Raw genomic sequence first — 13224 nt, 5'->3', positions numbered from 1 at the left:
CTGACAGGGCTGACATTTCACGGCTATGAGAGACATCCCCAGCTACAGCCACTCTCTGTCTGTCTGTCTGTCTGTCTGTCTGTCTGTCTGTCTGTCTGTCTGTCTGTCTGTCTGTCTGTCTGTCTGTCTGTCTGTCTGTCTGTCTGTCTGTCTGTCTGTCTGTCTGTCTGTCTCCAGGGAAAGAGTACTGGATGTATTGTACGTAGGAAACAACCCCATTATGTATGATTACATAATGTTTTTGCTCACCTGTGTTAAGCCCATTAACTTGTTGACGTTTTCTGAGAGGAAGATCATGTCGCCATCCGATGTAACCACAGTGACGAACCCCTCCAGTGACTTCAAATACATACAGTCCATCTGTCTGTCCTCCTCTGCCTCTGCACTGTTGGGGCAGCCTGTGGAAAACACACACGTCAGATGTGCAACATTATATAACCGTGTGTGTGTGTCGAGCTTGTTTTCCTTCTTGAAGCCCTGGCCAAGGTCCAAAACAAACTTCATACTGCATCTCTAAACACTCCCAAATCCCCTGACCTTCCCTTGGTTGCTTCCCGCACACACACACACACACACACACACACACACACAAACAAACTTGAGAAAGGCTGTTGCTTTAACGGCGTCTGTCTTAAGGCATACACTAATGAGTTAGACTAAATCTTGAAACAAACATTCCCAGTACACTGAAAGTACATGATATACTAGCCAGTAGCTTAATCAAATGAAGCAACACAACCCCAACAATATTATGCAGTCAAGCACCACGTTTTTTGAAGCCAAGTGAGAAAATAGAGATAATGTTAATTTGGCATGGGCTGAAAAGGGAGGCAGCAGAACGACTACAGAGTCCCAATGAACAAAACGTGACTCCATGCTAGGGGGGGTCGGAAGCCTGTGATTCCTACAGTGTGCTTCCCTTAGATAAGAGCTGTTCTCAAGGCCCGGGCCTGGATTTTGGAGTTTGGCCCAGCATGAGAATGAGGCCCCAGGGGAGCAGCGACTTTCTCATGGGTCCTTGGCTGATGGGAGATTCAACTCCACAGGACCACCTTTGGCCTGAACACTTACCAGTGATTTTGCATCAGTAGTTTTCCTCTCTATGATCTTGAGTAGAAAGTTTGGGATTCTAATAACCCCCATTTGAGCTGCACAGAGACAGAGAAAAAGCTCGGACGAAGGCCTTGAGGCTGATAAGTAAAGCTTAATAAAGAGCAGTAATACTATCAAGAGCAGTGTGCGGTTTTTCCTCAGCTGTACAGAGACATAACATCAACATCACAATGCAGGACTAATAGTTCAAAAAAAGCACAGATTGTAAGTCACATGATGCCATATCTTGCATCATTCAATATAGTGTGTACTATATCCACCTACGGATCTGAGCTCGGAGGACTTTCCTCTTGAATGTTACATTTCACCCCATGTCAGAATCACTGCAGCTCAGTGCAAATGCAACAAATTGAACCGTTGTAGGGGTGTTGGTGAGACAATGTCATGGCAGCTACATACCTTAACAGGCAGTCTGCTTCTGTTGCCAAATAAGGCTGGTGGTTTTCGTTAAAACCGAGAATGCTAAATCAAGTGTAATTTAATCTTTAACCCTGGGAATATCCGTGTATCAGTGTCATAGTGGCTATCTGAGGGGCCAGTGTGTCAGTGTCCCAGATTCACATGGGCTGCTCTTAAATTACACAAGTGCTTCCCTACTGCTGCGGCAGTGTGTGTGTGTGTGTGTGTGTGTGTGTGTGTGTGTGTGTGTGTGTGTGTGTGTGTGTGTGTGTGTGTGTGTGTGTGTGTGTGTGTGTGTGTAGGCGAGGGGGAGTTGCATGGCGCCAGGGCAGGTCTGTGTTATGGCTGAGTTGAGAGAAGGAGCGTCAGCCTTACAGTGGCAGTAACCGGGCTTTCCACTGAGCGCCTTAATATCTCGCTCTCCATCCAACTCCAATCAGAAGCAACAGCCATGCAGATAAGATAATCGTCTGTAACATCTCCCCTCTACAGAGCTATTCTATCCCTCTCTCACGCCCCTTCCACTACTGTCCCTCACCGCCCCACTCCAGCCTATTCTGAATCTACACATTCCATCTCCTTCCCCTACTGTTCCTCACAAACTCCACTCCAGCATATTCTGAACCCATACATTGCATCTCATTTTCTATATCGCTCACCTTCTAACTGGCCCTAAACTACCTATAGGTAGAACACCTTCTAACTGGCCCTGAAACACCTATAGGTAGAACACCTTCTAACTAGCTCTAAAACACCTATAGGTAGAACACCTTCTAACTAGCCCTAAACTACCTATAGGTAAAACACCTATAGGTAGAACACCTTCTAACTGGCCCTAAAACACCTATAGGTAGAACACCTTCCAACTGGCACTAAAACACCTATAGGTAGAACACCTTCTAACGGGCCCTAAAACACCTATAGGTAAAACACCTTCCAACTGGCCCTGAAACACCTATAGGTAGAACACCTTCTAACTGGCCCTGAAACACCTATAGGTAGAACACCTTCTAACTGGCCCTGAAACACCTATAGGTAGAACACCTTCCAACTGGCCCTGAAACACCTATAGGTAGAACAAATTCCAACTGGCCCTGAAACACCTATAGGTAGAACACCTAACTGGCCCTGAAACACCTATAGGTAGAACACCTTCTAACTGGCCCTGAAACACCTATAGGTAGAACACCTTCTAACTGGCCCTAAAACACCTATAGGTAGAACACCTTCTAACTGGCACTGAAACACCTATAGGAAGAACACCTTCCAAATGGCCCTAAAACATCTATAGGTAGAACACCTAACTGGCCCTAAAACACCTATAAGTAGAACACCTTCTAACTGGCCCTAAACCACCTATAGGTAGAACACCTTCTAACTGGCCCTAAAACACCTACAGGTAGAACACCTAACTGGCCCTAAAACACCTACAGGTAGGTACCTATAGGTCGTTTATTGCCAGTTGGAAGGTGTTCTACCTATAGGTGTTTTAGGGCCAGTTAGAAGGTGTTCTACCTATAGGTCTACCTTCTAACTGGCCCTAAAACACCTATAGGTAGAACATTTTCTAACTGGCTCTAAACCATCTATAGGTAGAACAATGCAAAACAGTTCAATCTAAGCAAGCCTAATTATCTTATTGAGTTATTCACTTAAAATGTTTGTTTTTCTTGTTTCTTTGTACCAAGCTTATATTAACCTAAGGCTTAATAGAAGCAGTTGATCTTATTTCGAAATGTTTTACCTTAATCATCTTATAAGATATTTAGGCTTGCTCAGATTTCAGTTTTTGCTGTGAAGTTACACTGTTTGACCAGAAGAGATGGAAAACATACTTTTAACAAAGCACACCTGTTAATTGAAATGCATTCCAGGTGACTACCTCATGAAGCTGGTTAAGAATATGCCAAGAGTTTGCAAAGCTGTCATCGAGGCAAAGGGTGGCTACTTTGAAGAATCTCAAATATAAAATATATTTTGATTTGTTTAATTAACCATTTTTTGGTTACTACATGATTCCATGTGTTATTTCATAGTTTTGATGTCTTCACTATTATTCTACAATGTAGATAATAGTAAAAATAAAGAAAAACCTTTAATGAGTAGGTGTGTTCAAACTTTTGACTGGTACTGTGAATATATATAAAATAAAATATCATTGTATGCATTGATAGTAGTGATAAGCATAAGCTTTATGAGGAAAAAGGTGGTGAAGGCACTTTGATGTGCGTTAGTGATGCGCAGATTGACTCATAACCCGCAATCCGCAACATTATATCCCTGGGGCAGGCGGGTTTAGGTCAGGCACGTGCACAGACCGGGCTCTACCTGTAAGGAGCACAGGCTCCTTTGCCCTTCCAGTCTCCATAGTGCCCTTTTGGGTGGTGGTATAATTTCCCCAAAAATGTTCATTGCTGTTCAGGACCATTGCTGTTCAGTCGTCGCCAGGTTTTCCGCCCCATCCATTGTTTGCGCCTGTTGATCTGCGCTGTACCGAGCTCACGCACCCAGTTGCGCCTTTTTCCCAGTCTATTTGAATGGAGATTGCTCCCGCCGGCCAGACCCTGGCGACAGGACTAAGTGACTAAGTGGGCAGTTGAAATCGGCTAGAGGGCACCATTTTTTGGGATCTTGCATTGGAATTATATTGAATGCTTATATAATCACACTATACCACAATAAACATAATGTTCAAATGCCAAGATCATTGAGTGTTTTTAAAGTGACAGGTAGGCTACAGATTTCGTGCCAATCTCCGCTGCGCTGTTTTGGTAATGAATATAGGCTTCAAGATAGATAGGGTAATTCACCAATTACAAACAGCCTATATGAATGCAGCTGTCTTACCAACATAATACAAACTCAATGCTTGAAGTAGTAGACTAGTTGTTCATGCATGCAAACAAAAATACTGAAGAGCAGCTTGGCTTAGAATACTGACACAACTGCGAATGTGAACGCATGAACCCGAGCAGGACAAAACAAAACATCAGATCTATAAAGGCATGACACCATCTATATGTACGCTAGTTACATTAACAGTAAACAAACGCAGCAAACAAAGGCGAATGGAGATCCAAATAGACTACAGCCTACTAATGTGAGTGAGATGCAGCCATTCACCGCTGTCTTGCCAAATATATATATAGGCCAGCTTCAAACATGGAAAACCATGCCTTATGAGTTCAGCAGCACGTTGTGATATGCCGCAATACACTTATGTGAATCAAAGTATTCTCATTTTTGTCCCCTCAACATTATTCTCATATTTGCCCCCCCAACATTATTCTCATATTTGCCCCCCCAACATTATTCTCATCTTTACCCCCCAACAGTATTCTCATATTTGCCCCCCCCCCCCAACAGTATTCTCATATTTGCCCCCCCAACAGTATTCTCATATTTGTCCCCCAACATTATTCTCATCTTTGCCCCCCTAAAAGTATTCTCATCTTTTCCCCCCTAACAGTATTCTCATCTTTTTCCCCCTAACAGTATTCTCATCTTTGCCCCCCTAACAGTATTCTCATCTTTGCCCCCCTAACAGTATTCTCATCTTTGCCCCCCCTTAGGTTGTGTCCAGGAGGAGGGTTGCGTCCAGGAAGATGGTTGTGTCTAGGAGCATTGTTGTGTCCAGGAACATTGGGTAATGTAGTTTTATAAGTTGAAGATTTTTGGGAAACAAAATGGATGGAGGTCGACAAGAGGTTGTTTTTGGACAGCGTCAGTTGGGAACAATGTTGGACGGAATAGAGACACTAGCTAGCTACAACGAGAGGACGAGAAGGATAAAGGTTTTTGGAGTAGAGGAATATGGAATGTGGATGGATGAACTTGAATCTGGCCTGGTGGTGGCAGGTTGTGTAATGACGAAAGGGGATGCAATGTTTGATTCTGTTGGCATGAGTGAAGTTGGTAAGAATGACTGGATGATGGTAATAAAGACGAATGGAACAAAAATATCTAAAGTTGGAAATCAACAGCAGTTTATGGTTGGAGTACGTTTTATGAATAAGGATGTTTATTTGGGAGACCAGTTTGGTGTTACAAAGGTGGTGAAGGACAAATTGGGAAAAGGGTGGAGTCGGTCATAGTGACCAGGAGCGGTATCATGGTCTGTTAAACAGCAACACAGAGATGCTGCTGGCTACATACAGACTTGAAATTGGCCACTCTAACAAATGGATCACTAGTCATTTTATTAACGCAACTTTAATAATGATGTTTACTTATCTAGCATTACTCATCCCATATGTATATACTGTATTTTATACCATCTATTTCATCTTGCCTATGCCGGTCAGTCATTGCTCATCCAGATACTTATAAGTACATATTCTTATTCCATCCCTTTACTTAGATTTGTGTGTATTAGGTAGTTGTTGTGGAATTGTTAGATTACTTGTGTCACGACGTGTCCCTTTTGGGTGCTCCCTCCTCTCTCACTCTCGCACCCACCGAAGGGTTTTACAACGGTCATAAATTCCGGGCGGAAACTCTCTCCCTGCCATGGAGTATCGAGGGAGAGAGCCTATGGAGAACAAATATGTTTTTCTTGCCCAAAACATCTAATCCCCAGAATTGAAGAATGAAACAATATTTCTATTTTTTGATAATGTGGAAATTGTCCGTGGGTATTTAAAGACCAATCCTGTCGAATTTGTTTCATTTGGTTCTCTTCATTCTCATGAAGGACAGTGCTTGTGTACACTTCTCAATCATGGGGTTTGCATCTGGTGGTTGTGTAAAATATATGATTGAATATGAAACTATTTGTGAGAAGATGTAACGTGATGTTGGCCTTCTAAACGAGATACTTGTTTTGATATAAATCTTTAACTAGTCAGTGTCCACACCCCTGTGAGCCCAGATATCACAGAAGGCATAATGGAACTGCCCCTTCTTCCACAAAGTTATACTCCCGTGACAAAAATCCATGACAAAAATTACATTAGACCAGAAAATATGGAGATGTCGCTACATGTTGAAATGGTTGGCAACTCTTCAAAAGGACGAGACCAGAGAACGTGGAGACAAGGTCCCCAATTTGAAATGGCTAATAAATCTACAATCTAACGAACAGTTATTCAGGCTGCAGCTGTTTAAATACTTTAGTCTGGTAAACTAAGAACATTTCCGAATGGTACTCTGAAGGATACATTATAACAACCTACACCTCAGACAGACTTTGATCTCTGGTGGACAAACCAGAGGCTTTATGTCGACTGACTATCCAGCAGACGGACCGCAAACCACAGAGAGGGAAAACAAAGGCATACACTCGTAAATATGTAAATTGAAATGTATTTTCGAATGAGCGGTTGTTCATGTTCAAATTATAGGCATTTCCATGAGTGTAGTGTAGTCAATTGTACAGTGGGGCAAAAAAGTATTTTGTCAGCCACCAATTGTGCAAGTTCTCCCACTTAAAAAGATGAGGCCTGTAATTTCCATCATAGGTACACTTCAACTATGACAGACAAAATGAGAAAAAAAATCCAGAAAATCACATTGTAGGATTTTAATGAATTTTTATGAATTTATTTGCAAATTATGGTGGAAAATAAGTATTTGGTCACCTACAAACAAGCAAGATTTCTGGCTCTCACAGACCTGTAACTTCTTCTTTAAGAGGCTCCTGTGTCCTCCACTCGTTACCTGTATTAATGGCACCTGTTTGAACTTGTTATCAATATAAAAGACACCACAACCTCAAACAGTGAAACTCCAAACTCCACTATAGCCAAGACCAAAGAGCTGTCAAAGGACACCAGAAACAAAATTGTAGACCTGCACCAGGCTGGGAAGACTGAATCTGCAATAGGTAAGCAGCTTGGTTTGAAGAAATCAACTGTGGGAGCAATTATTAGGAAATGGAAGACATACAAGACCACTGATAATCTCCCTAGATCTGGGGCTCCACGCAAGATCTCACCCCGTGGGGTCAAAATGATCCCAAGAACGGTGATCAAAAGTCCCAGAACCACACGGGGGGACCTAGTGAATGACCTGCAGAGAGCTGGGACCAAAGTAACAAAGCCTACCATCAGTAACACACTACGCCGCCAGTGACTCAAATCCTGCAATGGCAGACGTTCCCCCCTGCTTAAGCCAGTACATGTCCAGGCCCGTCTGAAGTTTGCTAGAGAGCATTTGGATTATCCAGAAGAAGATTGGGAGAATGTCATATGGTCAGATGAAACAAAAATATAACTTTTTGGTAAAAACTCAACTCGTCGTGCTTGGAGGACAAAGAATGCTGAGTTGCATCCAAAGAACACCATACCTACTGTGAAGCATGGGGGTGGAAACATCATACTTTGGGGCTGTTTTTCTGCAAAGGGACCAGGACGACTGATCCGTGTAAAGGAAAGAATGAATGGGGCCATGGATCGTGAGATTTTGAGTGACAACCTCCTTCCATCAGCAAGGGCATTGAAGATGAAACGTGACTGGGTCTTTCAGCATGACAATGATCCCAAACACACCGCCCGGGCAATGAAGGAGTGGCTTCGTAAGAAGCATTTCAAGGTCCTGGAGTGGCCTAGCCAGTCTCCAGATCTCAACCCCATAGAAAATATTTGGAGGGAGTTGAAAGTCTGTGTTGCCCAGCAACAGCCCCAAAACATCACTGCTCTTGAGGAGATCTGCATGGAGGAATGGGCCAAAATACCAGCAACAGTGTGTGAAAACCTTGTGAAGACTTACAGAAAACGTTTGACCTCTGTCATTGCCAACAAAGGGTATATAACAAAGTATTGAGATAAACTTTTGTTATTGACCAAATACTTATTTTCCACCATAATTTGAAAATAAATAAATTAAAAATCCTACAATGTGATTTTCTGGATTTTTTTTCTCATTTTGTCTGTCATAGTTGAAGTGTACCTATGATGAAAATGACAGGCCTCTCTCATCTTTTTAAGTGGGAGAACTCGCACAATTGGTGGCTGACTAAATACTTTTTTGCCCCACTGTATGTACTTGAATCCACTCTGAATTTCCTGCTCTTTAGCGGCCCCCACCCCCTTTCCTTTGTCTACCAAGTCGTCATATCAGTTTTGTCCGCTAGGGACTTTTTCTTTGTTTCATGTAGTAACCAATGTATGACCTATTGTGCTTGTGTTTATGTAAATATGTGATTGATGAAGTTAGTTAGTAAAAAGATTTAAACATAGCTGATTCATGACTCTATGCTAGGGTTCGTGCAGATATCCAAGGGTTTGCGATGTTCAGTAATGACACAGATGAGGTAAAATTCATTAATAAGCAACTGTTTTGAAAATCTATGAAAATATCTGAAGAGTTATATTTGGGAAATTGACACTTTATAAACAATATTTTCCATGGTGCCCCGACTTCCTAGTTAATTAAAGTTACATGATTAGTTTAATTGCGTAATTAAATTACACATAGATAAATGATTTGATAATATACAGTCTTCACATTTAAGGGTAGTCAATGCTATGACACTTGTTAGATATTGCTGCACTGTCGAAACTAGAAGCACAAGCATTTTGCTACACTCGCAATAACATCTGCTAACCATGTGTATACGACTAATACAATTTGATTTGATTATGGTGATTACATGAGTATGGAAAAAGCAAAAGGAGAAAGCTCTGTGGCTTTAAAAACTTTGAAAGTACTAAAGTTATGGTTTTCAGATTAGGGCCCACCTCTGGCGTTGATTTGGAGGAGTCACATTTTATGGACAACATGTTGGGAATAGCTGGGGCACGTCGATTAACCCGTACTGTGACTGGAAAGAAGGAGGAAAGGCTTTCTGTACTGTTGATGTTGAGTCTCTCCCGACACATGAAAATCTGGGTACAGAACTTGTTCTCAACTAGCATACCTGGTTAAATAAAGGTGAAATAAAATAAATAAATAAAAAATATGAGATATGCGGTCCAAGCATATGTACAAAACCACTACAATGTCATAAATGGCCACGTGTCAAGTATTTGCAGATGGAATATCAGTGTTGAAGAGGATGCACAATGCTGCAATTGTGATGGGAATCATGTTCCAGAGTTCACCCAATGCCATGTTAGGGTGAAGGTCAAAGTAACAAGGATCAAACCAATTTAAAAAATTGAGGAGACTGGATATCAACGTGAAAGCGGCAAAAAAATGCAATAAATGTTCAAGAGAAAAAAGGGAACCTTATTTTATATTTGCATGTTAATCTATCACATATAGTCCGTTTGACGGGTGAACTAACACCTGACCAATGCATTTTGTGTGTGTGTTTGTATGTGTGTGTCTTCATGTACAGTATGTGTGCATGGTATAGCGCTGACCTGAACCGATGACCTTGCGGGTGCGCAGGAAGCTGATGGCCAGTCTCATGATGGAAGCTTTGTCCAGGTGGGAGCTGACGCTGTCTGGGAGGGGCAGCTGATTGGCCAGCTCGTAAAACACCTCCGTCTCCTTACTACGACGACAGCGTGCCGCGTCACGAGACCTCTCCTTACGCCGCTCCGAACTGTTCCTTGACAGGAAGAGAAGTCAGGTCAGGTGGAAAGGTCTTAGGTCAGATGAGCTATTGGCTACAGGTAGAAAGTTTATATCAAACATTGTTGGGTCAAATCCATTTCAATTCCAGTGAAATTAAGGTAGATCAAATTCCAATTATAAATGTTTCTTATTGAAAAGTCCTGAAGATAGTTAGAATTAGAATTTCAGTGTACTTCCTGAATTGACTGGAATGGTAAGGACCCCAACCCTGAACCCAACACTCCCGAATAAAGTATTATTTATTTGCGTTATTTCTCTCAGGACCAGCAACAATCACCTGTTGAAGACAGTGAGTGGACACAAATGGGAAAACACATATAGGATATAATCATTGAGCTCAGCAACAAAAGAGACCCAAGTCTCAAGACTGTGTCTGTGTCTCAACTTCTTTATAGCTATCCAGATTTAGCATCTTTCCATATCTTAACATATCTTAATAGTCCACTAGTCTTTCTACATCTTAATAATATAGTCCACTAGTCTTTCTACATCTTAATATGGTCCTCTAGTCTTTCTACATCTTAACATGGTCCTCTAGTCTTTCTACATCTTAATATAGTCCACTAGTCTTTCTACATCTTAACATAGTCCACTAGTCTTTCTACATCTTAACATAGTCCACTAGTCTTTCTACATCTTAATATGGACCACTAGTCTTTCTACATCTTAATATAGTCCACTAGTCTTTCTACATCTTAATATAGTCCACTAGTCTTTCTACATCTTAATATAGTCCACTAGTCTTTCTACATCTTAATATAGTCCACTAGTCTTTCTACATCTTAATATGGACCACTAGTCTTTCTACATCTTAATATGGACCACTAGTCTTTCTACATCTTAATATGGACCACTAGTCTTTCTACATCTTAATATGGACCACTAGTCTTTCTACATCTTAATATGGACCACTAGTCTTTCTACATCTTAATATGGACCACTAGTCTTTCTACATCTTAATATAGTCCACTAGTCTTTCTACATCTTAATATAGTCCACTAGTCTTTCTACATCTTAATATAGTCCACTAGTCTTTCTACATCTTAATATAGTCCACTAGTCTTTCTACATCTTAATATAGTCCACTAGTCTTTCTACATCTTAATATGGACCACTAGTCTTTCTACATCTTAATATAGTCCACTAGTCTTTCTACATCTTAATATAGTCCACTAGTCTTTCTACATCTTAATATAGTCCACTAGTCTTTCTACATCTTAATATGGACCACTAGTCTTTCTACATCTTAATATGGACCACTAGTCTTTCTACATCTTAATATGGTCCACTAGTCTTTCTACATCTTAACATAGTCCACCTGTCTTTCTACATCTTAATATAGTACACCTGTCTTTCTACATCTTAATATGGTCCACTAGTCTTTCTACATCTTAATATATTCCACCTGTCTTTCTACATCTTAACATAGTCCACTAGTCTTTCTACATCTTAATATGGTCCACTAGTCTTTCTACATCTTAATATAGTCCACTAGTCTTTCTACATCTTAACATAGTCCACTAGTCTTTCTACATCTTAATATAGTCCACTAGTCTTTCTACATCTTAACATAGTCCTCTAGTCTTTCTACATCTTAATATAGTCCACTAGTCTTTCTACATCTTAACATAGTCCACTAGTCTTTCTACATCTTAATATAGTCCTCTAGTCTTTCTACATCTTAATATAGTCCACTAGTATTCCAACATCTTAATATAGTCCACTAGTCTTTCTACTTCTGTATATAGTCCACTAGTCTATCATTATTTTAACACAATCCTCTAGACTTTCAATATCTTAAGAGTCCTCTAGTCTTTCCATCTCTTAATATAGTCCACCTGTCTTTCTACATCTTAATATGGTCCACCTGTCTTTCTACATCTTAATATGGTCCACTAGTCTTTCTACATCTTAATATAGTCCACCTGTCTTTCTACATCTTAATATGGTCCACTAGTCTTTCTACATCTTAATATAATCCACTAGTCTTTCTACATCTTAATATGGTCCACTAGTCTTTCTACATCTTAACATAGTCCAATAGTCTTTCTACATCTTAACATGGTCCAATAGTCTTTCTACATCTTAATATGGTCCACTAGTCTTTCTACATCTTAACATGGTCCAATAGTCTTTCTACATCTTAATATGGTCCACTAGTCTTTCTACATCTTAACATGGTCCAATAGTCTTTCTACATCTTAATATAGTACACCTGTCTTTCTACATCTTAATATGGTCCACTAGTCTTTCTACATCTTAATATAGTCCACTAGTCTTTCTACATCTTAATATAGTCCACTAGTCTTTCTACATCTTAATATGGTCCACTAGTCTTTCTACATCTTAATATAGTCCACTAGTCTTTCTACATCTTAATATAGTCCACCTGTCTTTCTACATCTTAATATGGTCCACTAGTCTTTCTACATCTTAATATGGTCCACTAGTCTTTCTACATCTTAACATAGTCCAATAGTCTTTCTACATCTTAATATAGTCCACCTGTCTTTCTACATCTTAATATGGTCCACTAGTCTTTCTACATCTTAATATAGTCCACTAGTATTCCAACATCTTAATATAGTCCACTAGTCTTTCTACATCTGTATATAGTCCACTAGTCTATCATTATTTTAACATAATCCTCTAGACTTTCAATATCTTAAGAGTCCTCTAGTCTTTCCATCTCTTAATATATTCCACTAGTCTTTCTACATCTTAATATAGTCCTCTAGACTTTCCATATCTTAATATATTATTTTAGTCATTTGTCAATCATGTCCCTCAGTTTGTTACACAATCTCTGCTGGTTCTCATTTCCATCTACAATTGTGACAGACTGCAGATGTGATCATTGGGAACGGTGATGCTTAACTGACTTTTACTCACAATACTGTGAGACAAAGTGAAACAGAGGCAGTGAGGGGAAAGAGAGAAAGAGAGAGGGTAAAAACACTTGCTAAAGATGCATCCAAGTGCTGAACCCACTTCCTCTGTCTCAACAGTTTCTGTCAAGGAAAGCAGGTCAATGTCCAAACATTGTCACCACAAGCTTCTTAGCTTCTCTCACACACTCACACTCACTCTCTCTCTCTTTCTAGGACACAGACTATTTCTCATGAAAAGACAAAAGATTATTAGAGGCATTGTGCATACCAGAACATTCTCTTCTGACATCCCACAAAG

General features: G+C 40.3%; 1 protein-coding gene across 2 annotated transcripts in view; it reads right to left on the bottom strand.

Moving 5' to 3' along the window:
- LOC110503001 (endothelial PAS domain-containing protein 1) overlaps positions 1–13224 on the bottom strand; it is an 87919-nt gene that overhangs the window by 40781 nt on the left and 33914 nt on the right. Inside the window, exons 2-3 of one of the 2 annotated variants that reach the window (XM_036960863.1) lie at positions 9819–10009; positions 250–398 (exon numbers count right to left, since the gene is read on the bottom strand). In XM_036960863.1, the coding sequence (XP_036816758.1) occupies positions 250–398; positions 9819–10009 (340 nt within the window). The remainder of the gene's footprint in view (positions 1–249; positions 399–9818; positions 10010–13224) is intronic. The other variant, XM_036960864.1, reaches the window with a different exon arrangement.

This window comes from Oncorhynchus mykiss, chromosome 23, assembly GCF_013265735.2.
Source record: "Oncorhynchus mykiss isolate Arlee chromosome 23, USDA_OmykA_1.1, whole genome shotgun sequence".
Lineage (NCBI taxonomy): Eukaryota > Metazoa > Chordata > Actinopteri > Salmoniformes > Salmonidae > Oncorhynchus > Oncorhynchus mykiss.
This window is presented reverse-complemented; position numbering and strand designations above follow the sequence as displayed.